At 41.2% G+C, this 27,906-nt stretch overlaps 3 protein-coding genes across 4 annotated transcripts in view; 2 read left to right on the forward strand and 1 right to left on the reverse strand.

The window, feature by feature from the left end:
• The first annotated feature begins 33 nt into the window (after nt 1–33).
• Nucleotides 34–2,216, forward strand: nrbf2b (nuclear receptor binding factor 2b). The gene is made up of 4 exons (XM_088359408.1): nt 34–229; nt 507–591; nt 693–733; nt 973–2,216. The coding sequence occupies exons 1-4, from the start codon at nt 137–139 to the stop codon at nt 1,645–1,647; spliced, it is 894 nt and encodes a 297-aa protein (XP_088215534.1). The 5' UTR covers nt 34–136; the 3' UTR covers nt 1,648–2,216.
• Nucleotides 2,217–2,317: 101 nt separating this feature from the next.
• reep3b (receptor accessory protein 3b) lies at nt 2,318–6,144 on the reverse strand. The gene is made up of 8 exons (XM_088359410.1): nt 5,830–6,144; nt 5,196–5,268; nt 5,004–5,080; nt 4,783–4,903; nt 4,591–4,704; nt 3,981–4,146; nt 3,717–3,850; nt 2,318–3,630 (listed from the first exon to the last, which is right to left on the reverse strand). The coding sequence occupies exons 1-8, from the start codon at nt 5,859–5,861 to the stop codon at nt 3,559–3,561; spliced, it is 789 nt and encodes a 262-aa protein (XP_088215536.1). The 5' UTR covers nt 5,862–6,144; the 3' UTR covers nt 2,318–3,558.
• A 1,450-nt stretch (nt 6,145–7,594) lies between these two features.
• Nucleotides 7,595–27,906, forward strand: part of jmjd1cb (jumonji domain containing 1Cb) — a 33,220-nt gene continuing 12,908 nt past the window's right edge. Inside the window, exons 1-3 of one of the 2 annotated variants that reach the window (XM_088359406.1) lie at nt 7,595–7,990; nt 21,807–22,007; nt 26,103–26,216. In XM_088359406.1, coding sequence (XP_088215532.1) covers nt 7,835–7,990; nt 21,807–22,007; nt 26,103–26,216 — 471 coding nt within the window. In that variant the 5' untranslated portion in view covers nt 7,595–7,834. Of the gene's footprint in view, nt 7,991–21,806; nt 22,008–23,976; nt 24,186–26,102; nt 26,217–27,906 lie in introns of those variants that run through there. The other variant, XM_088359407.1, reaches the window with a different exon arrangement.

Genomic DNA, 27,906 nt, shown 5'->3' on the forward strand with positions numbered 1-27,906 from the left:
ATTCAAACAATTCTACTTCCGGTAAGTTGTCGACGCTATGACGTGGAACGTAGCGTAGTCGATGGAGGCGACTGAGCCGCTGACAAGAATTTTCGTCTCCACTACTTCTTTTAATCGCACTTAAGGCTCAGTTCGAATGACAGTCCAGAAGAAACAGACACATCCTTCATGCAGTGAAAACCAGCAAAGATTTGGATGCATGGAGGTCGTGGATAGTCCGCTTAATCTGGTAAATTTCGGTCGTGATGTTGCAATAACAGGCTAACGTTACTATAGGTCGCAATGGTAAGCTGTGTTAGCTTCCCCCACAGCGGCTCACTCTTTTCTTTGTCGTGACTATTGTGTTACTATCTGATAGCCTTGACTAAATTTAGTGTATATTATTAATAAACAAGTTCTACTTATTTTAACACAACTGTATACGATCTGATAAGAGTATTCTGAATAGTAGAGCAGCTTTTATTTCATTATTTCCCAAGTGAACTCAATGTGTTATTCTTCTTAAGGCCCATCAGCAATGCAGAAAGGCAGATCGTTTGTTTTCTGCTGGAAAGTACGAAGAGGCAATTTCATGCCATGGGAAAGCAGCAGGTATCAATTATGTCGTGCTATTATTTAGAATACAAATAAAAATGGTAGGGCTGTGACGTCATCATGACAATGTGTGTTAAGAACATGGTCTTTTTTTACAGAACTTCTGACAGAAGCAATGAAGACAACAGAGTGTAAACAGGTGAGATTTTTCAATCTGTGTTTCTTCATTCGTTACCAGCGAATAGTCTGAACGAATTATCAGGCCAAATAAAGTATGTGAAGGGCTACTTTGGGATCAGTGACATCCTCAGTCTTCGTCATAGTGTGGTCCGATTTCTCCACCTGACAGAAAATGGGTCTCGAACCCCTTTTTTACAATTTTTTTATGGAGTCTAATTTAATTGTGTACATCAGCTACTATTCATTGTGTGTTTGCAGGCTCGTGTGTCCATGGAGTTGCAGAGGGACAGGCATATTAAACAGCAGCATCTTATCCAGGAGCGCTGGAAGAAGGAAGCCCGTCGGGAGGCCACGAAAGCCCGACCTGCCTCGGGTTCTGCCCTCCTCATGCCATCCCAGTCAGCAGGCCAGACCGTCCCCCCAAATGTTGTTGCACATGGAGGAGGAGGTACAGAGAGAGAGTACGACACTCTACTCTACCAGCTTCAAACTCGACAAGTGGGAAGCCTCCAAACTGTGACCCCCTGTCCTGGATCGAAGACCACCAAAGATGACAAAACTCGCCTGGAAGAACAACAAACCACAATTGAAGACTTGAGGCGCCTCGTCAACCATCTGATGGACGAGAACCAGCGGCTCAGCTCCGAGAACGATAGGCTCCAATCTGAAAACACCCGTCTGCGGGCTGAGGCGGCAGATGTTGTGGAGCGCTCTGAGCTCTGGGTGCTCCCTCAGGCAGGGGCCGCCTTGGCGACAGGGGGCAACCAGGAGAGGAAAGGCCGAGGCAAAGGAAAGGAAATAGCAATCCCTCAGCTGCCCCCACTGGAGATGCCTGCTCAGGAAGATTTGTGTTTGGATGACCTGCCTCCTCTCGAGCTGCCAGAGGACATCCAAAATGAACTACAGGAGCTTTTGGACAAAGAAAAACTGTGAAAAACAATTTCTTTTTAACATCAACATTGATTTCAGGGTTCAAAATGATTTCTATCTTTTTTGGTTTGGCTACCAAAATCTTGGATCTTGAACACAGAATACACAAATGATGCTTGAGCCTCCAGGTCTAGTTCACCCTCCCAGATATGAGCAGAAAAAAGTACAACTAGTTCAAGTGAATCCTCACTAAATTGAAATATTAGTGTGGTCACGCACCGCTTATACAAACTCAAGGATTCTTGATTGAGAAATTGCTCTCACAAGACAGTGCTATTTAATTTCTGTACCTTGTATTATTTACAACGTGGTAAGTTCATAGGGGCCCTGAAAATCCCATATCAAGGGTTACCTCTGTGAGGACATGATGTGAAATTAGTGGCATTAAACCTGATATATTATGGGTTCCGATTGATTTTATGCTAAGGATCCTTAGAAAAGGGCAGTGATGACGAAATTGTGTTGTCAGCATTCGGGGCACTGCTCCGATTAACACACTAACATGTTTTGAGAGCATGTTTTTTTTTTTATTGTGTATGAAATGAATCAAATAAATGTAATTTAATCAGAAACCTGTGCATGCATTTTTGGAGGTCCTTCAATTAAAAAGGGATATATTTATTCCAGGCCCTTCAAAAGAAGTCTAAAAATAAATTCCTCACACACAATGACAAATTTTATTGCCATACTTTTATTGAATTACAATCCAGTAATCCACAAAACAGTTAGCCATAACCTGAGCCACACTACTCTAAAGTACACAAAGCTTTGGTATATAATTAGTCAGTTCTGTGCATTGCATGGACAATATGACAAGATTTGGCTTGTTTCATCAAAAGCTGTAACAGACTGTAAATCGTGGCTGTCCATGTTGATCAACAAACATGTCTGCGTGTCAAGCAGCCGAAGGGCGGTCAACAACCTTCCTCCTATAAGCACATCAGAGGTAAGCCTCTTGGTGGTAGTGTTTTTTTTTTTTTTTAAATTAACAACAGCTCCACCACCAAATCTCCAAGTATGTCTTAAATTTCTGTTAAAATGTTATTTGATGCTGGAGAGCAACTGTATTCCTAAATAGACTCCAAATACATCAAATGTAATTACTATGTTCATTGTGCTCGCCCTGTCAAGTAAGAAAATAAAAATTAGATACTGATCTAGGATTGAGATAATCATGATCAATCTAGTCAGTAATAAGCAATAAAATAAGCACTGTCATCAACTTTCGGCATCTTCCTCCATTTTGGAAAAGAAACAAGAGCCAAGTCATTTCCACTGATTCAGCACAGTGACAACTGTAGCTCATTTTAAATGCCATCAAGTCAATAACTTCAATGGAGTGTATCAATACATTGATTTATCAAGCATACAACTATTTTGTGTTCAGCGTCCTACTTGCGACGCCGCCGATAAAAATTGAGATGACGAGCAACAAAACAGCAGTTTAAAAAAAGCTTTGGGATGAGATGCAAATACAAAAACAGCTATGGATAATATAAAAGCCCTTCTAATCCAAACATTACAAAAAAAAAAAAAAGAGAGATAAAAGATCAGACATGCTCAGGACTTATTAAAAGTTATTTAAAATACGAATGCACTTAACATTTTGCTCCAATTTTTCATGGGCTGTAGTATTTAAAAAAATTAAGACTTTTCCATGTGCTGTACAATTGTACAGAAAAGGCCAAACTTGCTCAATTATTATTTACAAATCTGTGTCAGTGAGCACGAGTTAATCCTTCCACCTCGTAAAAGGTTCGTGGCATTAGAAGTGTTATATGTTGGCCCAATTGAATTCATAATTGAATAGCCCTGGTAGATAAAATATTTCAAGAGTCAGATTTTAGACAGATAATATCTTTGACTACTCAGCAGTGTATCTGTGTGTGTATACGTGTGCCAGAAGAAGAATCTTCACACTCCATAATTAATTGAGCTGAGCGCTGGTCTCTTCTTCCCTTTAATCTTCAGTGATCCATAGCGAGCCTGGTAACAAGAAAAATAATGAACACTTGTATGACACCGTAGGATCAAACGGTGATGACTTTTACGTTCCAAAAAGCGTGGCTTACATCTTTGCGGACTCTGGCCCGTGTCAGCCTGACACTCTGAGATCGCCTCAGTCCTTTTTGAGAAACAGCCTCGTCTTCAGAGAAAGTCGGCTCGGTGTCGTCGTCGCTCCTGTCGTCTTGGTCGTAAAAGTATTCTGGAAAAATGAATTGTCGTTTTTATTGTAGCGCCTTCACCATCATGATGGAAGGAAAATGTCGGAAACATCTGTGAAAAGGCGGCGAGGATGGTGCCGAGGTTCAATCTGAAAGTGTGTGTTGGTCCACCTGCATCATCAGGTACATCAGCACTCTGAGTTCGTCTGACGGCTGGATTGCCAGCGTGGGCGGTGTATCGATACAGCTGGTTTTCTCCTCTGCCGTCTTGCTGGTTGATCTGAGTGAGGTCATGCATGCTCAAGCTGCGCAGCTTATCTGTGATGGCACCTTGACCCTGGGACAGACAGAAGAACCCACAATTGCTTCTTTTAATCGAGTTACTTAAAGGTTCCACTGTATACCCAAACAACACCATCTCGAAAAGTACACTTGCTCATGGACACAATTTCAAGAAAAACAATCCATGTACTTGGTGGACAGATCATTGTGAGCACGACATGGACATGAGGACATGAGAAAAATGCTGGTGTGAAATGGTGGAAAGGTTTGGTCCATGCAACTGAGATTTATTTCTTTTTACCTCCCAGAGGAGCCTGGTGAAGCACAAAAGCCCTAGGGAAAGAAGGAGGTCAGTATAGAGAAACAAGAAGAAGCAGACCCATGCAGCAACTTGCCATGTTAGCAAATCAGTGTCCACTGCCATTAACCAAGCATAGTACGAGAAAGTAGACAGCCGAACATTCTAGATAGCTTCATGGAAAATAACATCAATACTCGCCTTGACAGCCGCAGTGACAGCAGCGGTGGCCGCGATGCTGAGGCCTTGCTTGCCGAAGTTCACCATGGTCTCATAACTTCGTTCTTTGGCCTGCACGATGTACTCATCTATTTCCTAGAGGAAGATGGTTAACAGGACATTTGTTCAGGACAGTTCCATCACGTACATAAAAGGCATTGAAAATCTGGTCACCCTTTCTCTGGAAGACAGCAGCGGGTGCAGACATTTCCTATAAATGAGACTTGCTCCTCTTGTGTAAGGGGACAAGAGCCAGATCACAAATGCTACCTTCAGTTCATAGTACAAAGGAAACCTGGAGATGGACAAAACACCAAATCAAACAATCGATCCAAGTGGTGTGGGACAAATGTCTGGTACTATAGCGAGCTATATTATTATTATGGTTAACTCACCATGCCAGTGTAAGGTCCGTGATGGTCTCCACTACAGTGTAGAGGGCAAAAACAATCCAGTACATCATCCACCGGACCTATATAGGAGGATTTTGGTTTTCAAAAATATGATTTTTCATTTCATACCACGATACAGACAAGTCCTTATGTCTTAGCTGCATTAGGTCAATGTGTGTGTTTAAATGTTCTTACATATTCTTTGACATTTTTTGTCTTGACAGCTTTGTAGGAGTAATATGCAGGATAGAGGGTCCCAAACACAAGCCTGCATGACAAAAATCATTAATCATTGATGAGAGCACAACATATTTCTAATGAGACAAGTTATAGCCTCAGTTATTTGTTTATAGTACTGCAATATGTTATGCAATGTAACAGGCTTAAGTTAGCTCATGAATTAGCTCTACTTGAACAAAACGACTACATTTGATGCCGGTTTCGCCTAAATGTGGAATGGCGGGGTTGGCCTTTCGAATTCCAGCTGGAGCTGGCACTCCTTGACAGATCGACATGTCGAAACATAACAAGCTCCAACTCAGCGCAAGGTATTGGATGACTCACTGACAATATGAACGTTAACATCGATAAACAAGATCATCTTGGACTGATTCGCAAATCACCACTTATATAATCATGGTAACAAAAATGTCCAGATCTAACAATAACGTCGTCCAAGGTAACCTACAAAACGTAAAAAACAAAAAAGTGCTTCGGCAACTAGTTAGCCCGGTATGCTAACAAAGCTAACTCCCTTCAACCGTCATCTTAAACTGAACCTCGTGAAAACATTTCGTTGATTTGAATTATTTCATCATTTTCTACTTACACAACGCTTCTTGAAATGATCCAGGACACCATGTTCTTTGTCTTTGGAGTGGTGGACTGGGTCGAAGGTAGAGCTGCCGAAATGATGTCTGAAGCTAAGCCACAGTAAACTTCTGCCCAAACTTCGAAGAGATCCACGAGCTAGCTGCGCTTCAGCCACTCGATTTTTCTGGAATGTTACTTCTCCTTTCCTGGTGTGGTCATGACTTACAGAATTCTATACGACGTTTTCTGGAGTAATTTAATCCACGAGTTATCTTGCGCGACTGCTTCTCGGTTTCTGGCAACAGAACAACACTCAGATAGCTACTGACGTCATGATAAACGAATTCACCTTCTTTCAACTCCTATTGGCCAATCTAAGCTGTTTACAGCATATATCAATTTTCATTGGCTGGTGAAGCTTAGTGATCATTTGTAACTAAACTGCAATATATGTATTTTTTAAAGTGTTTTTATTACATAACATCTGTCTCACAAGAGATGCAGAATTTTATTCTGTCTTGTGCATGTGTTGTGTGAAAATAGAAGATAAGAGAAAGTCAAGATGTTATCTCCAACTATCAGTAGTGGTATCATCACAATCATGAACAATCAGAGGGCATTTCTGAGTAATACAGGCTTTTAAGAAAAATGTCTCTTGAATTATTGGGTATGATCCAATCTGCAATGAAATCACTTTACAGTTAAAAATGCTTCCAAGGTATAATTTGATTTGAGCTGGCATGTGAGCCTTGACATACGATGTGCATGTTTGTGACTGCATGCAAATATGTGCAAGCTTTGTGTGCAATGAGAGTGTGTAGGGTTGTGGGTGATGGATTCATAGCTACTTGTTATTCATGAAGGTGGTTGCTGCAGTCTGCAGCAGTGTTAGGGAGATTCCCAGTAGAGCTTCTCTGGTCACATAGCCTGTCTGGGATGGCATCAATGAATCACAGTTGAACAGAAATATACTTCCCAAGGGCACTCAGTTTTTAACTAGTCATCTAAATCTTTGTGTAATATCATACGTGAAAGTTCTCAAATATTTATGTACGTCAAGAAGATTGTCCCAGTTAATGTTATTAAGCATACACTAATTTAGGAACATCAGGTAAACAAACAATTAGGGTAGGTTAAGTGTGGTAGTAATAATAATAATTATGCATCGCAATTGTTGAACCAAACAATCACAACTCACTCATCTCTTGTATTTTCCGAATAGAAACAATTCTCCAAACTTTTTGCTGACAGGTTTAGTTCTGCCCATGAACCCCACTCCAGCAATGTTGATCCATGAGGTACACTGAGATCATTTGAGTAGGGTACTTTGTGCCAAGATGATCCATCAAAGATGTGTAACCAATGCCCAAGGCTATTTGAAGTCCCTGATGGTGTGTAGGGGGTACACCCGCCTGATTTGTGATCGATTTCCGCTCAGTGGTAGTGTGCATGTGGGTGTGACCGGTTGTCTGTCTCTATATGTGACCTGCGACCAGTTCTGGGTGTAGTCTGCTTTGAGGCCATCATAGAAATCTTAGTCCACATCATTTGTGCAAATCAGAATAGTGCACAGCAAAGTGCATGCTGGCTCCTAAACCTGTTTTGCATTCGTGCGCAAAAGAATAATTTCTGTTATTAAAAGATATTAACAGGAAAGCACACTGTGATGCGTGTTCGGGAAAAATAGCACGGATGGATTGGAGCGGATGGACACTATCGTGCTGCGGTCTGTGAATGCTGTAGGATCCAGCGGAGAAACACTAGCATGAATTGTAGCTGTGATGCGGTTCAGTGTTCCACCGTATTTTTTTCAAGCCGAGAGAAAAAGGACTGACGTTCAAGCGGGTGGAGACTACTACGTTTAAATCCCACGGCTTGTTTGCCCATTTTGCCTTCGTTTTTCATGTTCCTTCGAGTGCGGGCGTCCTTAACACCTTATTAATGTCGTAAGAGGCTGATTTGTAAGGGCGTCGTAGTTGGGAAGTTTTTCCGAGGGAGGGTTTTCGGCCAGCGAAGGGGCCATGGCATTCGAGGCTCGGCCGGAGCTAGTCGGGAAGAGGTTCCTCTGTGTCAGCGGGGACGAGCCGCCTGAAATCGGCGACATCGCCCGGTGGCCGTGGAGGTCCGGTGTCATTCGAGCTGTGAACCATCGAGACAGTGACAATCTCGACTTGACGGTAAGGAAAACACTGCTTGTCTGTTTCATGCTAAGCCATTGGGAGAAATCTCTTGTTGGTTGGTTGGTTGGTGGCTGGCCAGCCAGGCAAGCAATGCAGTAAGGCGGACATTATTTTGTGCGCGCGCGCCTTCAATACTATTTTTCAACTTAATACATGAGTCAAACGCTGACGAATCTTTAGATACCCAAACCTTTGGATTTGAACTTTGCTTACCAAAGCACTTGAGGAACCAAATAAATGGGTGTTGGCAGAGTTAACAGCAGCAATTGTCGAAAATAAACCCACCGTTGTCTAGACAGTACTATGCGCAAAAAAACACCTTTCTCTTTCTTTATGCATATGTATAACGACTGTCAAACCAAAGTTTAAGTCAAGCCCGAGATTACTTACCATTCAATGAGTGATAAACAATAATATACACTCGGAATGTGAGCTGCTCTACCTTATTGTGTTCGCATAGCAGCTGCAATTGCAAAGCATGTGAAGGAATTTGACTAGCAAGCAGCTGAACGCTTTAATCTGCTGTATGTTGCAAATCAGCTGACCGAGGTAGTAAGGTTAGCTTTCTCAATTTAGCCCTTATTTAATCTATGCGCTGAGGAGAAGTTATTTATGAATGAAATGGACAGAGTGAGCTTGGTGTGTTTTTTCTCCTGACCGATGAAAAACACTTTCGACTGTTTGGCAGAAAAATGATCAGAGTAGACTCGGAAAAACATAACAGTGTCTTGCTGCAGGCCGAACAATGGGCAGTTGTCGCCTAAAATCTTGTCTAAAAGCTTCTTGTGATTCCTTGTAATGTGTGTTGAATTTCTGAAACATGTGGGAAATATATTATCGCCTTAAAAAAGAAGGTATCATATTCTTTTTATTGGCCTAAAACAGCTCCAACAATGAAATATTTGTCCTGACAAACCCTTTGCTGGATAATGCAGTGTTGATGGCTTTTTTTCTTTTGTTCCGATTGCTTCTGTATCCATATGCGGCGCATTGGCCAAATATCTTGACTTGATCATAAAATGTGATTTGCATTCACTGCAGTTATGTGTGCATTTTCAAATGTCTTATTTGTCGTTGTCAGACTTCTTTCAGATCTTCAAATGAATGTGGACTTTGTCTGCAACTTCATGTCTATCTTTTAACTTTATGATGTTTGATATGATCGAGAGGTGTTCCTTTGTCATTCCACGAAACAATATTTATATTGTCACTTTGTCGACAGCTGCAGTACGTATGCCACGTTATTCCAATTATTTCACCAAAACATACTATAAATAGATATAACGAACTGTCAGTACCAGAAATCTATTTTCAGTCATTGCTTTATGTTGTATGTGTGTTTAATGTTTTGATCACTTAAATGACACACATTCATGTAATAATGACTTCCTGTGGATTTATGCTGCAGTGACACGATTCAGAATGGTTTGCTCTCAAGTTGCACAATTTGGCAATGCGTCATGGCATCTTAAGAAACATTGTGATATGCATATTTTATGGGTCAGCATAATGATATTTTTCAGATCATTAGGCCTGTCTTTTGAAAATGTAAACCCGGAGCAGTAAGGTGAAGGTGTTAATAAGCAAGTGTCTTGTCTTGCATCTCTTGCTCTAAGCCTCATCATGTACACTATGTTCATTTGTTTGTATCATACAACACCCAGGCTTCCCTAATTCCCAAGGAGAATTGTTTTTTGTGTGTGATGTGACTTAGACGGACGGCGTAGTGTTCTGCTTTAATTCCATACAATAGGGCACCCTCTCATTAGCAAGAGGCTTAACTAGCTTAGTAAATACAGTGCAGAGGGATTGGAGATTAGATTTGGAACAAGTGTGTCAAGACAAGGCTCTGGTCAGACAAGCCCAATCTACTACAAATATTAAGTCTTATAAGTCAATATGATTAGACTGTATATTGAATTTTCCCAACACTGTTTGTGTGAAACAAAAGGAGCAATTAATGTTTTGCTGGTTTGTAATCATCTGCGATGTTACTGCACATTATGAATATTGCATCGAAGCTTGATTTGGAGAAAAAAAGAAATCGGGAATTGAAATCGTAGCATCTGCCAGATGACTTGCAATTAGAAAATCATTCAGCCTTGTCTGCCCAGTTGATCTTGACATCATTCACATGTGAATATTTATTCGCACGAAAGACTTAAATAATACTTCAAATTGCTTAGAAATCTTTGCAAGGAATTGGATTGTCACAAGTCATCATTTAAAATGAAATATTTTTTTCCTCATATCAATGTCGACCAACTCAACCTGATATCTACTGCATAAAGAACATGCTTATCATGTACTTGGACCATTAGTCTGTTCCTCACAGTACGTTGACAACATGTGTTGTGTATTGTCACTATAAATTGACTACAGAATCAATTTTGTGACAGATAAAAGGTAGTTTGATGATTGAACTATTCAAAGTTCATCATTCAAAAGCAGCTTTAGCTAATAGAAGTCATCCCGAATACAAAGTAATCACAAAAACACAAATTCCCGTATTACATAAGTGCCATAAAGGTCTTCATAATGGTTTTCATAATGGTCTTCATAATGGTGAATAGAAAAAAAAAAAGTTTTCTGGGCTGTTGCCTAGAGGAGCCTTTTGTTGTCAATAACAGTCTCCTTTGTATGTTTGCGTGTGTACAGCGGCTCCACTTCTAGTTTGCTTTTATGGCCGTGACCCTCCGTTCACTTTGTTGCTAATCAGCACAAAATCCCAACCTGGGACTGGAAGAGAACCTTCCACATACAGCAGGAGAGTCAAAAGCAAGATATTATTTCCACGCCGCATCAGAACCAACATGTGTCGGCTTGTGAATAGAACAAACAAATGCCGCTGAGGCCAAAAAACTTAGACAACATTTTGCCTGTACATCCTTAAAACTGCAGGGTTGAAAATTGACCCAACTTCTTGTGTTGATCAATGTTAGACCTGTAATCTCATGGATATAAATGGTTCCGTTTTAGACTCCTTTTATAATGATAGTATTTAAAGTCGTGTTGTATATAGGTCAAAGGTACTCAAGAGTGTTGTGTTGGTGTTAAGGCTTTTTTCGGTGTGCTTCCGTGTTGTTGAATTGTGGCTTCATAGTTTGAATACATTTATACATTTTTGCGTGACTTGTCCACACAATAATGGCAAGTTGCAATGTTTTTTTTAATGCATGGCAGTTAAAACATCCAAATAAGATGGGTCAATGTTCAACGACTTTAAAAGAAAGTCACCGGCCTGGCGTAACCTCTGATCTCCAGCTGTTCAGTGGATCAAGAAACATCTGGTGGATGTTATTTTCACTGATGTTTTGCTGCTCACCAAAGTGGCCAAAGAGAGGGAAAAAAAAATTCAACTCAATAAAATCGTTAGCAAGAATGCAGTCAATCAAATTTGTAGTCACGTGACCACCAGGTAGATGTGATGCAAGCTGCACAGACCGGACGCAACTCGACTATTGTTGTTTACACGATGGGTTTTCCGATTATCAAAAGGTAAATCCGAATGAAATTCCAGCCTTTTTAGTTTTATTTATTCCAATTTGTTGCCGTGCGACAGCCGCACTTCTTTTAAGGTGTTAGTGTAGCTCGTAAGTGGATACGCAGAGTTGGTGGTTGGTTTGGCTGGTGCAGAAGGAAACATCATGTAATCTGAAGCCAGGATGGGCTGAATTGCCTGCCTGCCTGCCTGCCTGCTTCGGCAACTTGCTGAACGTACCCTCCCCCATCTCTTTCCAGCTCTCCTTCTGACACACATGAGCTCCATTGCACTACATACGGCGGCGGCGGCAGCCATAAAGTCTCCTATAGGTTCACAGGATAACCCTGGGAATACTACTGAGCAGCTGCTAGTTGGTCTACTGTGCTTTCTCAAAAAACCCTTTGTATATCACAGCACACCAAATTTGCTTCAACCAAATATTAGATGCACAAATCAATATGTTAGTAAGTTGTAAAGGGTATGTTAGTAGCCTTGTTGAGCAGCCATTTGTTGTGACTAGTCACCATTTTGCACACTGCCCAGAATGGACTTTGGCCTGGTCTCTTTTCCAGAAACCTGGAGCTACAGGTTCTGAGTTCTTGAGCCTGAAAAGGCTGTTCTTTGACTTTAATGCATCTTCTTGAGCTACTATTTTGTTGCTATGGTCCGGAGGGATGATCTCGCCCGGAGCGCAAAGGAAAATGATAGTCAGATTTTTTTTTCTATAATGATGCCAGTAGTTATCCCTTGCTTGCTTTTGAAATCCATTCCAGCTTTTTTTGTTAAAAGTTCTGATTTAGATTTGAAGAAACATTTGTGAAATCATCTTTGATATTTCTCTGAAATTCTTGTTATTCACTTACAGGTATGTTTGTTGTCAACAGACAAATAAATGTATTTTAGCTCAATTATTTTTCCAACTTGACTTTTACCATTTGCCTATAAGATAGATGTCATCTTTTATGACTAGTCATGTTCTCAATCCAGCTTGTACATGATTTCAGTCAAACACACTGTCACTGGCCCTTTTCATAAACATCTCATTAGCTTTTGTAACCATCAAGATGAAAATAAGCATAAAAAGAAACCCGTAGCTGGATAGAGGAGATACAGTGACGCTCGATTGATGTTCTTCAGAGCTGCAGTAAGAGAATGAATATTTATTTTGAACAGAATGAAAGAGAAAGCATTGGATAGTCATTACCCGTGTCTTTTTTAGAAATGCAGTGCAGCAGGCTAGGCCAACGAGACAGAAAAGTGGAACGTGAGAGAGAAAGAGAGAGAGAGGGAGTTCTTTCTGCTCTGTCTGGCCTCTCTCCCATAGCAACAGCGACTTAGCCACGTGAAGGCCAGTTCCTTTGAGTTCACCCACTGCATACAATTTAACCCCCTCGCTGCTGGATTACAGCACAATGGAGCAGTGCAGAGAGAACACGAATACCATTGGCGATCGATTGCAACTGGACTTAGTGTCGTCAATTGGAGCTTATTTCATATTTGAAAAGGAAATGTTGCTGGATATTTGGAGAGCGCTTTCACGACAGTCTCCCCTGTAGCACATTTCTGATCGTGCAACATGACAATAATTGATCCAAACGTTGATTCTTTAGCGCATTACAATAGTGCATTGTATTAGCCTTTTAAATAAGTGCCTTTGAAAAGTCATTTGACAGCTCTCGTCCAAATAAAAGCATACCTAGGCATTGACATATGTTACTTGGATGAGATGGCGTTGTGGTCGAGAGCGTAACCGGTAGGTTGCTAAAAAAAGGGATTGTCAGTGGTTACTCTGGCTGGCTTTTGCAGACATGAGCCAGCTGTCTTTATTTATACCTCGCAACGTTTGCGTTGCATCATTGTCGCTTATTCAAATTGTCTGAACTCTTACAGTGGGATCGAAAGGTTTGAATGCACCCGACGGTTGTGCAATTTGTTGTTTGTCCTTAAATAAAATAAATAAACCAAAAAATACGAAGTAAATAAATGGGTGATGATGGTTTTTGAAGTAAGAAGACACAAATATTCAAAATTGTTTCAAATATTTTTTGTGCATGGTATTTGAGAAAGAAAAATGAAGAAAACAATGAATCACAGCTGACATGCCTTGAGGGGAAAAGTGCTGTTAGGAGTGCCCCTCAACTATTTACACACACAAACAGGTGTGTGTGTTGTCAAATGTCACCGGAGCGCAGCAGTACCTGTGGCGTAATGAGATTTCTGAATGGATAAAGATCCATTGTGGTGATAATAACTTGTGTGTGTGCGTTACTCAATCAAACATATTACTCGCTAATTTTATGGAAAAATGCTTTTTTGTTTTCAGTGAAAAGAAAATCATTTCTGTGCACTTGACTCTCATTATGGTTCTCCAGAGCCCCATCAGGTGCCACAGGCAGATCTGATGGGAGTTCCTTAAAAAAAAAATACTTGCACCCCAAGCCACCCTTGTGTCCGAAAATTCCAGACTAGATCTGTGCAATATGGCTCTTAGACTAAGGGCTTTGTTTTTTATGCCCCGTGCAGTCAAACTGGTTCTGTTGACATTACAGAAGCAAATTGTTACTGCTTCTGTGGATTCTGTTGACTCCAATTTCAATTGCATCCTGCAGCAGCTTTGTTGGAACTTTCAGCTCAGGGGTTACCACATCCAGACACTCCCAGGATTTGATTGACACTTGTTTTTAGTACTCTGATATGTAAATGAGGAAACCATCCAGTTGTTTGGAGGCATTAGTTAAGGGCTAAGTTAAGTTAAGCAAAGGGCTCACATTGTTTCATTCCATCCAAAGTGAAACTTGACCTTCACAGCAGATGTCTGAAATTCGTACGGCTGTCAAAGACTTACATGTGCGTGCACGCTCACAGACAGTATATACGAATATTTGCACCAACGTGTTGATACTTGTAGTCTTTCTGTTTTCTCTGCGGGTGTCAACTGCAGCCCGACTTGAATTGTTCCAAGGCCTTTTCTTGATCTGCTCGCTGTCGCGGAGTTGCTCTTCACTTGTTGGGGGCCCGCTGGATCTCTGTGGCACATTTCTGTAGTATTTCACAGCTCGAAGGCAGCTTTTGCATGGGGCTTGCTGAAATGGCCTTAAAGTCTTTTATTTCCTCAAAATTGTAGAGAAGAGTTCTCAACCACTATGCAGTGCTACAATATGAGCAAAACATATTTTGACTTTATTAAAAAAAAAAAAAGGCAGTGAGTAAATTGCTGTGATTGTTTTTCGGGGATTATATCACCAGACTTTTTTCTTCACCCTTTATGATCTTCACCTTCCAACTGTTTTTCACAGATTTGAGTGACATTTACACATCTCAGGAAAATGCACTTCCAGGATTTTCCACACGTTTACATGTGGTGGGTGTGCCATCATTTGTAGATTAAAAACTGGGCACATAACGCGAGAATATGGATTTATTAGCAATGTTGCTATTTCATGATGAGGACACACCACTTTTGTTTGTAGTACATGTACATGTATTAAACAGATGTGTGCTTATGTGTGTGTGTGTGTGTGTCAGTCTGTCAGTGGCAGACGGCGTGTGTGTGTGCACTCTGTTTACGAGCCAGGAAACATGCAATTTGAAACGGTGGGATGGTGGAATTTCAAGCCCACATGCTGTAGCAGGAGACCAAGACACGTGAGCCAGTTGACCTCAAACCATCTCAGAGAGAAGCAGACAGAAAGACTCGGAGAGGTAGACAAGAGTACATGTTGATAAGATATCAATAAAATATACCCATTTATTTGTGACGGTAGCCGAAATAAAGGCTGGGTCAGGGTTCGAGTATTTTCCCCACGAAGGACTCTCAACTGGTGTCTTTGATGAGGATGTCTGATGATGGCTCACTGTGGATGGTTTCACTTCACATGCACAATGCTCCTGCTGTCTTTTTTGCCCGCTAAACTTGAGCATGTGATGGCGTGTGTGTGTGTGTGTGTCTAAGCAAGCTCTTTGTGTACATAACAGCATTCTTGTCTGTCCAGCATGATGACTATTAGTCTACTCCATCCATCCATCCATCCATCCATCCATCCATCCATCCATCCATCCATCCATCCATCCATCCATCCATCCATCCATCCATCCATCCATCCATCCATCCATCCATCCATCCATCCATCCATCCATCCATCCATCCATCCATCCATCCATCCATCCATCCATCCATCCATCCATCCATCCATCCATCCATCCATCCATCCATCCATCCATCCATCCATCCATCCATCCATCCATCCATCCATCCATCCATCCATCCATCCATCCATCCATCCATCCATCCATCCATCCATCCATCCATCCATCCATCCATCCATCCATCCATCCATCCATCCATCCATCCATCCATCCATCCATCCATCCATCCATCCATCCATTTGTTGTAGACATTTAAATCTGACTTGACTGCTGAAGGTTCATTTGCCTCATTCGTCCATACAGATTTGTCTTGGTTTGCTTCTGCTGTCGTAACATCTGCACTTTAATTCATGGTCTTGACCTTCTGAAGCGTGTTGACGATGTCCGTAAATGTTTTAGTGTCTTCCTTACTGTCAGACGACCTCATGTATCTTGTATGACGACCTCAGGAGTGGGCATACAACTTCCGCACTTGATGTGCAAGCTTATTTTAGAGTTGTTGCAGCCATATTTAATCCGTCCAGTCGTGTGAAATCCAATGTTTTGTTCTTATAATGTTCTTTGCGTTTGTTCCTCAGCCAAACGTTGCACTTGAAATCATTTTTGATTGCCTACAAGAAGCCGAACAGTATCTGTACTGAGCAAGTTCATTATTGATGTCACTTTAATACCATTGCTTTGTTTGCGTGCTTGCTTGCATCCATGCATGCTTGACACAAGAGCTCAGCTATCAGTTACATCATCTGCTGGATTTGTTTGGCCTCTATTCTAAAATAAATAAGGTGGACTTTACAGAAAACGATACTTCATTTGTAGACAGATTGCCAAAACGTCACAGCGATCAGTGCTCAGAAGGACAAAGTGCATTTGCTATGTAAACAATCCAGCCACTTGGTGGAAAGCAAACATCTATCCCCGTGAATGACACACACAAATGGAAACTCGGGGAGTCATAATACACTCTCACATCTCCTTAAATATGTTTGACTTATGCTCAAAATTATCTGGATTAAGAATATTCTCTCAAGCTTGGGAAAATGTCATCCAAAGTGCTTTTTCTTGTCATTTTGTTGCGATATTAAATTATCGGTGGTGTTTTACAGTCTAAATGAGTGGAATTTAATACAAGTTTTGTTCTGCTGCCATGATGAAGTCATAATTGCATGCGGAGCAGACTCCCCACAAGGTATTAGTAATTCAATTCATAAAAGAAGCAATACAATTACGTCATTTAGTTCGAACCAGAAGGAGATGGTGGCAAATTACAACAGGTTGGGACAGTGGATATTTCTATTTTTATGCTTTCCTGTTTTGTATGCTTATGAATCCCTTGATGAAATACAGTATATTCATATTCTTTTGGCAAAGTATCAAAGTCATGCTGACCTCATATCATTATTTATTTTTGCACAGTTTTCCAGGAAGAGCTCAGGGAAATTTAATTATGCACTTTGTTGCAAGGTTAAATTGTGGTTAAATCAAAGCAAGTGAATGGGTGACCTCATCAGAGAAGACATTTATAAATTCATGAAATAGGTATTCGCCCCACCACAAATGTTGCTGAAGTTCTGGGTAACTGCTAGTGAGCTTTGCATATCTTTGGAGATACATTTGTGTGGTCTTTAGGCCCCTGGTCGGGTCACCAAAAGTCATAATATGCTTGACACGCACTCAACTTTGCATATTTGTGTTCCTCTCACCAACTAATGGCCCAAGTTGCCAGGAACCATTCGCACTGATTCTATAAAGCTCTTTTGTTGTGCACCAGATCCACCTCAGAACTTGTTTTGCGGCGTGTTGAATGGAAAACTAAGCCAAATAATCACCTCTGTTATTTGAGGTCTCTCTTTTACTTAGAAATACACTGGATTTTTTTTTTTTTTTTAATACTCTGACCTACCCATGCAGAGGAGTCACATGAATGTGTAGTAGAACCCAGGACTCCTTCAGGGATTTCACGTGATGGTAATCTGAGCCTCCCATGTAAGAATGATGGTATGTAGTAGGAACCTGACTGGACTAGAATAAAAGCTTTTCGAAAGGAAATCTTATTTCTATTATGCACTGTGTACATGTTGAATTGGGAAGAGACTTGATCTTCCAAATACAGACTCTGCAGCTGCTGGCCTAGATTTCACTCGCCGATTGTCTGCTTGCAACTCTGCTATTAATAGAACTTTATCATCCAGAGAGACAGAAACACAGCGAGAGAATGTCCCGTTGGTTGATTTCGCTCAAATTCAAAACTTGTGTTAAACCCGTTGTAGTGACGCAAAAGGTCATCTTGCTTTGAAGTGTCATCAACTATGAGGGTAGTTAAAGTTTTTTTTTTTAGATTTTATTTTTCACAAAATGGGAAAGAAAAAAGAAAGGCTTCAATTCCTGATTGATTAACAATTAAATATTGTCTACGGGAACTTGAGCTCCATAGCACAGACAAACATTGTTTCTACTATCTTCTATATAATAATTAAAATGTACTGCATGTGTGATTTAATTCAATTTGACTTTGCCTGATTTAGTAGCTGCTAAAATGTCCTTTCATATTTTCCTTTTTAATTGGGTACATCTTGATTACACGCCGGAGTCGACCATATTATACGTTAGCTTGTCAGAAATGAGGAGCCCATGGATGTGGGACAGTGGGAAAACACAAAGCCAAAAACCATTTCAGCATGACTTTAGAGCTGCATGTTTGAGTCGGTCGGTATTTTCCCAGGAATGTGTCTGAAACAACATTGGGCTATTTTTGGATGTGCCTTTTCCTTTCCTCTCACCTCTCCCTCCCTCCTTCCCTCTTTCTTCTCTCCTGGGCTCACACATCCTTCATACGAGGAGATGAAAAGGAGGAGAAGAGGGGGCAGCATCACATCACTGTGCTGCTGAAGGCTGTTTACGTTGCCTCTCTCTTCCTCTCCATCTCCATTGTTGTGTTTATCCCTCCTCTGTCTTCCTCTTCCCTCCTCTATTTGATCATCTCTTCTTCTTCTCCATGATACGTATGACCTTGTAGGATAGGGAACGTCTCTTGGTGCTGTCATCAACTATTACTTCAGCTCACGTGCGCTCTTCTTCTCTCTCTCTGCTTGGAATTATTTACATACCAGTGAACCCTCACAAGCAGCTACTCCATTTCTCCTCACTGTCTTCATACATGTTGTATGCACTTTTTCATTTCAAGATACGAGCAGATGGAGGAGTCCATCATTTGGTCCTTTTTTTTTTAATTCCATCAAAGTGTTTCCAAGACACATTCGTTTCACTTGCTAGGTTTTTAGAAATAAATATTTGTATATCTTAGGATGGAAAAACATGATATTTCGGTGATTCTCATTTCTGTTATGCCCCCAAGGAAAAAGAAAATATTTCTCCTCAGGGATGATTTGTCTATGAAACTAATAAGTACACCTCGCCATAAGATTGTTCCCTGAGGTCACCCGCGCCAATATAGCAGCGCTATTGCGAAATGAATCATACCAAATGACTTTTGTTTTACGGCCTCACGATTCGACGGCATTATCACATCATCAGACTTAAGGTTTTGACATCCTTGAATCAAGTCCATGTGCCATCCGATGCTTAATTGCAAAGGTCACCATTCCGCCAGTGATGGTGTGTGGGTATCGCCTCATTTGTTTGCTGTCCTTTCAGTTGAGGCCAAGTTAGGCCAGCTGATATCAACCGCTTGCTGATGCCATCTCCACTTATGAGGACACGGGGGGGGGGCAACAGTGCAGTGATGTATAATCTGCCCATCCATCCATCCATCCATCACTCACTCACGACTGCTGAGGAGCTTTCTGGCTGGCTGCACCGCAGCGGCTCACAGCCAATCCACAGCAGACCTGAAAGCAAACAGCCAATGCAGACAGAGTGCTTAAATCTACCTTAGAAAATAGAAAATGAGAAAAATGCCTTGAAAGCTGCTTTTATGCACCTAGGATATTCTCCAGATTGGATGGTGACCTACTAGAAATTTCTCTGGCACGATATCGTCATTTTGCTAGCTTGTGGATTTCATATTGTCACACGAGGGAAACAACATGAGGCAGTCAAAGGAAAAAAATCACTTTTCAAAATAAAATATTTTTCAGACTCAGCTAATGTATAAACAAAAAGTGCTGCAAGTTTTTTTCATTTTATTTATACAGCCCACAATAATAATAATAATAGAATAATTGGCCGTAACATAACAAACTATATAAAACCAAATACTTTCCAGATGCAATGCAACCTTTCCAAAACACTCGATTAGGGTGTCAGCAATTACGAGTTCACTTTTTAAATTATATTGATCATATTTCACGCTTGGCTGTTTTCCCCATTCTCCTTTGTTCTCTCTTTCTGTTGTACCTGCTCACTGTGGATAGAAAATGTGCACTGGTGTGTGTGTGTGTGTGTGTGTGTGGCTGCTGCCTCCAGTTTCTATAGCAACAGACAGTTTTATCATTCTTGTCGCATGTATGTTTTTCAGCTGCATACAATGTTTTTGGGCACAGTAGACAGACATTACATATGAGGGTCATTCACTTTATTGTGATGAGGTCATAAAGACAGCAGGACATGAGTCATTAATGTGTATGTCAGGCACTGTGTGTGTGTGTGTGTGTGCGTGGGTTGTGTGCGTGGCCACACATTTGCTAAGGTCATTTTATGACTCGTTGTTTTATCATTCATTTCATGCTGAACATTGAAAGCGCTCAAGTGAGTGTCAGGCAGCAAAATATGATAATTAAGTGTTGTTTACTGTGCTTTTGTTTTGGGATAAAAAGGTGTTATTGAGATTGGTGGTTGATTGATAAGTTTTATTTTGAAGTTGGCCTTCTCACGGCACAATTGATATGGTTATCTTGACTTTTTTCTTACAGTGCACAAATAAATAAGTGGGCTTTTTTTTTTTTTTTTTTTTTAAGAGAGCTAACACAAATTACTCGAGGATTTTTGTCAGCCCGACAGGTCAATGACGCCCATGTTGGCAGTGTCGTTACTTTGCTGTTAGCCTCTCGTGGCGTCATAGCAACAAAGGGAGTGTGTATGTGTGTGTGTGTGTGTGTGTGTGTGTGTGTGTGTGTGTGTGTGGTGTGTAAAAGATATCCGTTCTTCATGCACCACATCCAAGGGAGCTTCACTTCTTTTATTATATGTCATATTTATTAAAGTTATTCATGAATTCAGACTCATTTGAATATGATCAAAAAAGCATGTCGCTTGGGTTATATCAAATTATTATTACGCAACGGGGAAAAAAAGATGACTGCTCAGGATCCTCAGAAACTTCAGAGGATTGAATTTTTTATTTTAATGACTGATTGTCATCTTTTACCGAGTTTGCCGGGCTGGTGACATACTATCTGCTCAGGATAAAAAGAGGATGGGCCAAGGTGGTGGTCAGCGCTGTCCTGAGATGCTCCTTGGACTTAAGTGGAGACACAGTGGGGAGGCCTACAATGACATCCATGCGAAACACCCTCCAGTTATGTTAGACTTTTTTTTTTTTAATTGTTTTGAAAGGGAAGAGATGCGCACAATTATTCCATGTCAGATTGGTGTGTGTGTTCTGAGGTAGACTTCAGAATAAAGGGAGTAGCTGTCATGATCAATATTCAGAATGGCCGAGTTGAAAAATAGATTGAGGTAATGACAAACAGGGAGAGGCAGCAGGAAGAGTAAACAAAGGACAGACTGACGTAGCTGCTGTCTGCTGGCTTAAGAGTGATTACTCGTTTGACTGCGGTAGTCCGATCAAGCGGAGGGGGAGGGGGACTGACTGACAAGAGATGGATGGATGGATGGATGCACCCACTGATCTCTGTTGCATGCTCTCACTCTCCTTATGGATCCGAGACATGGGGGAGGAATGAAAGAACATGGCGTGCCTCTACAATGAGGATATCATGTCTTCTGTAGGCGTATAGACTCCAGACAGGCGATTTGCACTGAATACTTTTGATCATCAACAAAATCAATTTATATATATTTAAATATATTGACTTCAAATACAGAGCTGCAGCTCATACAAGGTTGTAGAGACCTTTGAAATTTCTTTGCAATGCATACATTTCATTTTAATGATACATGGTAGTAAAAGATGCCCTCTATTTATCCGTCCATCCATCCATCCATCGACGTGGCCCTCATGATTGCAAATGCCGTTTGTTGATCAATTTGTGTCGTGTCTTGCAGGTATACGTGGAATTTGATGACCAGGAATGGGAGAAGAGAGAATGGGTGAAGGTCTACGACGATTTCCAGCTGTTTCTCCTCGAGCACCAGCTGGTCTGGGCCAAGAGGAAGGAAGGAGCAGGAGGAGCGGGAGCAGGTGGAGGAGGAGTAGGTGGCCTGCTGCAGGGAATCAAGGCTAAACACATCCAGTGGCCTGCCCTGGTAAGAACTTTGTTTGCTATTTATAGAACCGACACAGCCACCACAAAGCTCCCCCCTGGCTGTGCATCGTCAACCGCTTTAGCATATGGCTTGGATTGTATTCGTTGAATTTCCTGGGAGCTGTATTTATCTTCATTGTGAGTCTTGGAAAGTGGCAGCCTTGAAGGCCATGTCTTGCGAGACGTCTTATTGTATAGTGACACCTGTGTGACAGGCAGCAAGCTCCATGCATTAGCCCCATTGGTCTTTCAGAAAACACCAGATAGACAGAGCGAGAGAGAGAGAGAGAGAGAGAGAGAGACATTTCATCTGTGATCCGCATATTACGTCATTTCTCTGCAAGCATTGCAAAGTGGGCTAGAGAAGCTCAGGCCAAACCCCCATCAATGACACGATGTGAATCTCAATAACCATACATCATCCAAGAGCACAGGAGAGTGTTGAAAATGAAGGCTAGGAAGAAGTGTTTACATCCTTGGTTATGAGACTTTTATTGAGATGTGTTTCTGAAATGACAGAAAAAGAGGGAGTCTTTGCTTTGGCTCCTCTTCGCTGTCTACGGTTACCTAGCAACAGTGGCGGTGAACACTGCACACTGTAGTTTGATTTAATTCATATTATCAGAATGATTTTTTTTATCCCTGCAACCTGCATGAACAGGTTGTGACATCATTTCAACCCCCCCAAAACTACACTGAAAATTGGGGGAGATGAATAAAAAAATTGTTTGGAGTAACACGATTGACTTTATATTTGACTCGATTCATTAAATCCCTCTTGAAACGTGAAGTGGACCTTTCTATTACTAATTCAGTACACATCTGTAGTAGACGTCCCTGGAGATAAAAATGCCTCGCCTCATTTCCCCAAAATATTTATACTTCCCCTCGCAACGCTCCTCTGTGGATATGAAGTGATCAAAAGATTAGCCCCTACACGCTACACTAGCCTCCGTAAACACTGCGCTGTGAGTGAGTCTGTGACTTAGTGACATCGTCTCGTCTTCTGTGCGTGCGGGTCTCTTTGGGTATGCGTTTGGTTCACACCACAGACAGACTGAGTTGCCGTTTAGTACGTAACGTAATAAGTAACACACACAAAAAAGCATTCCACGCAAAAATCAAAGGCTGATGTGTGTTTGAAAGTAACAACAAAATGCTGTGGGAAAAAAAATACTTCAAATTCAGAATGCATTACACACTTGATATCTGCACATACCAAAAAAGCTTTGCTGCAATGATCCATTTTATTGCCATGTTTTTGTTAGTCTCATTGTGATTGATGCATTCAAATCGCCTGGGTTTTTGCAGTTTCCCTCAAGTATTTTAAAGTGGAACATCCAACTGTTTCAAAAACTGGACCTAGTCTGCACAGATTTAGGGCTCGAATTTTGTGACTGGCACAAATCCGGCATGACACGTGGTATTGATCATTTTAGAGGCACGCACATATTCGGAAAAAATGGTGGTGTGCACCGTTGTGGGCATGGACACGGCCAAACATTCAGTGCATGTTCAAAACGTCGTTCAACTTTTTCTGGTTCTTAGTGCAAATGCTGTGTGATATTATGATTGTTTCAAAAAGAAAAGCAAAAAAATAAAATAAAACACTAGGTTAAAAAAAAAAGCTGTTGGAAAGGATTGCTCACTTGTACTTCCGCTGGAACAGGAAGTCACACCCATCATTGTTTTGACAGCGGAGCCCTCAGGAATAAGATGGATAAGTCCATGCGTAGAGAAAGTGGATGATACAACTTTGAGGCAGTGGGACAAAGTGAAAGAGAGCGAGCGAGCGAGTCATAGAATGTGGTAAGAGAGGAAGTGAGTGCTGTTGGCCAAGTCTCGCTTGGGTCCCTCCCTCCCTCCCTCCCTCTCCTCTTTCTCTCATTCCCTCTCTCACTCCTTGCGTCAACAGCCGTTAAAATGTCGGCTCTATAGCTTGTCCTCTGCTTCGCTTTCTCTCCCTCTCGACCATCTGTCTCTTTTTTTTTTTTTTTTAAAACCCAAAGAGGAAACCACTTTTTTTTTTTTTTTTTCTTTCTCTGCCTTCTATATAGTACCCTCATCTCCCAGTGTTGTATTTCTGCTTCTGCGGGGTGGAAAAGCTTTTTGGGGGTTTTCCAAGGTTCTTTCTTCACTGCCATTGCTTCTTGATGTTATTTGAAGACGGAGGAGAGAGGTAATCTGCCACTTTTTCTTCACTGTCTTCTTTTAAATCAATGGAATTTAAACCATGTCTCAGAATAAAGGATTAAAGTAAGCAGTTTGCAAGGATAGCGCTATTTAGCAAAAAGCTCTCGACAGAGAATCAAAATGTGAGCGTTTTTTTTTCTAGCAGCTTGTTTTTGTTTTGTGTTTACACAGCAATACATGCTGAAGCTGTATATAAATATTCTATGGAAGCGTGACTCCAATTTTATTCACAAACGGCCAGATACGAGCTAGTACGAGATGCAAGTTACTGATTTGTTCATTTTTCAATTCATTTGTAAAATATTGTTTGGTGGTGAATGCTTCTGGGACTTTTGAGCGTATTTGATATGTATTGTATCTGTTCTTGCTTTATCAACCTGCTCCAAAATATGTTTTGTTTGTCTGTCCAGGTGCTTTAAGGTCAAAGTTATTGTTTTGAACGGCCATGCAATACTTTTTGAACCAAAATAACAGTTGCATTGGGGGATTTCATATAAGAACTCCAATTTCACATTCTGGTTGTACACAAGTAGCTTACGAAAGAGAACGTGGGCGAGAGTAAAAACAAAACAAAAAAATGAGGCTATATTGAAAGGCACTCTCATTTATTGGAGTGCATATTTTCATAAGCTTCACTTTTTTATGCATATAAAATCCTACACATGATTAAATACTGTAGCTTATATACATGCTGCTTGGAGATGTGTGCGCTTGGCAGTTGTCTTTTGCTCCCTTATAAACCTTCAATGGATTTTGTGTGTGACATTGACGATCCATATTTTGAAATACCGGTGAAATCTTGTGGCAGGGATTGGCGATTTGTTGCAAATCTTTTCTTTGCATAATATGATGTGCATGGCAGTATTCAATGTGATTTCTTCATTTGTCCGTGCGAGACAGAGCAGCTGTGTTTTGACAAGACTAGTCAGTTAGTATCGGAGCAATAAGCAGATTAGTGTACAGTACAACCTGTGCGTGGAAAGCAGCTGTTTAACTCTGACCCACATCGAGAATGCCCATTCATTCAGTCACAAGTCATCTCCAGGTTATATTTTTTTACTGCTCTTATCATCCACGACGAAGGACAAATCGTTCTAACTTCATGACTGTCTACATCCTGAACATGAGCTATATTCATGTCATGCGTCTCACGGGTGTTTCCTGTTTGCTCGCAAATGACCTCAGATAAGGTACTCTTGTCGTATTGATGTGTTCAAAAGAAAGATTGCCTGAAGTATTTTTGGGAAATTTGAATTCAAAATGACCTTTAACCAGATTCTGTGTCGAAAATGCACTTCCAATAATGGCGAACTGAGGAAATGATGAATCATGTGTGGGTTGGTAAGTAGAGTGGAATCATCACTCAAAAGTCTCTTCCTCGGATTAAGACTGAAAACGTGAGTGAAAGCCCTTAAAGATTAAAAGTCTATATGAAGCTAAGTGTCATCAATTGGAAATAGGTAATTCATAAATAGAGTAACATATGAACTCCCTGGCCTACTAAATAAAGCTGCAGACACACACAAGCAGTGTTTTGTTGAACGCACAACATGACACTGGCTCCCATGAGTGTATGACGGCGGCGGCGGCGTCCCAGCGGTCATGTTTCCCCTCCTCTTGTCGCTCCGTGACAGACTGACCCTGTTATATAAGCATCAAATCATAGCAACAGGCCACAAAGTGAGTGTTCAGTCCTCAGATGCATCATGGCGCTCCTCCTAAGTGATTTCATGATACAGAAAATCAGGCACAATAATGGCCACCGTCTGATTTGGGTGCAAAGTTAAATCTGCACGTCTGATAAAACGTAGAATAAACATTTAAATGAGCGACATCCACTTTTGGAATGCTTTCTGATTTACAACTATTGATTGATTTGTGTTTGTTTTTTCCTCCTGTGCAGGCATTTAAGCCAGTGGTGGGGAAGAGCCTGTTGTCATCAGTAACAGCGGTGGAATTCTTACTGGACCGACATCTGGACTTCCTGTCTGACCATTCAGCCTACCAACCTTACCAGGTTAATATTAAATCACCCATCACATGCACCACAGAATTGTTTTCATAAGAAGCTCGCAAATAATAGCGAACAAGAGCACATGGATGTTTTTGTCGTCTTTTATTCCAAAGTTCCCACTTGTCATTGCGGCTTCCCGATGGACTTTGACTTTTTTGACTATGGGCTGGCTGCCCAGAGTCATTGAGCTGCAATATGCTTGGAATGCAAATGTGCACTGAGGCAATCAAATCTGGCACGCCCAGGATTTTTTTTTTTCTTTTCACTACACATACACGTATACGCACCACTTCATGTACATTCGTATTACACTACTTTAGTTGCCATTTCTATATTTTGGCAAATACATCACTGCCACAAAAAAGTCAGCAAGATAGGGAGCGGGGGCTTTGGGTGTCTCACCTGAGTATAAGTCGCAGGACAAGTCAAACTACTTGTAGTCGGTAAAGTTGTTAATACTGATAGCCACCTTCGTGTATTAAATCCTAGGTGTCCAACTCAAGGCCCGGGGGGGCAGATACGGCCCGCCACATCATTTTCTGTGGCCGGCAAAGACAAATGATGTCATGACTGGAATTGCAAATTGTCTTCCCTTTTAATAATATCTTTTCATACCAGTTTTTACTCGTCTGATTTCAAAACGAGTTATTTGTTTCGTAGCTTTGACCGTATGAGGCGCTCGTACATTTATTTGGGTTGACAGCCGTAATGGCCCCTCCGAAAGAAGCTATGATGGAAAAAAAAAAGAGTTTGACACCCCTGCAATAAAGCAAAGTGGGACTCTCACTCTCTTGAGGCTCACACTTGCATCCCCTCTTAAGCAGCAGTCCAGGTTGACCCCTTCAACAGTGACTTCATTGTACAGTTTATGCCAAACACATTGCAGCCCCCCTCCCTCCCTCTCTCGTATTGCCTCACTCTTCCTGACCAACTGGAAAAACAGAGAGGGGAGTGGCCATAGTTTCATTGCTGTCTGTGTTTGTGTGTGTGTGTGAGAGTGAGTAAGAGAAGGACTGTTTTTACAGCTCGGAAGAGTTCAAAGGTCTCCAGAATAAGCAGCTCTGTTTGTGGGCATGGGTGATTTAGCAAGAGGAGAGTGAGTGTGTGTGTCCGTGCGTGCGTGATTTGAAAGTGAACAAATGGGGGGGGGGGGGAAAGCCTTGCTGCTGACTCAAGTTTAACCAAGCACACACACACACACACACACACACACACACACATCAGAGCCCAAAGTAATGTATTTTTGCTCTGTCCTTAGCAGCTGTTTTCCATTTGGCTGTGCACTGAGAGCAACAATGTTAGCAATAAAAGTCAATGTCTAACATCTGAACAAATTTCAATATCGTACGGCATCCGTTTTACTTCTCAGTAAAACCTCCAGAAGATTTCTTTTGCATTGTGGTGTGTGTGTGTGTGTGTGTGTGTGCGCGGCTCAAAGATGAATTGATTAGCGTCCCGTGAATGCAGAAATGCAAGCTGTTCGTTTTCAGCTTCGATCGCGTCGCCGTTGTATTTGAACTGATTGCAACGTCTCGAAGAAATAATCAAACTTAATCTCTTCTGGCTGTTCCGCTAACTTTTTACAACCCAATTGAATATTAATGACTGACACTTTCATTCCAAACAAATGATAGCATCGGTGTTTGGGGCGTGCCAGTAACTTGGAAGACGAAAAGTGGACTCGTCCATATCG

The sequence above is a fragment of the Syngnathus floridae genome, chromosome 18 (assembly GCF_059516105.1).
Source record: "Syngnathus floridae isolate MCC-2025c chromosome 18, RoL_Sflo_1.0, whole genome shotgun sequence".
Taxonomy (NCBI): Eukaryota; Metazoa; Chordata; class Actinopteri; order Syngnathiformes; family Syngnathidae; genus Syngnathus; species Syngnathus floridae.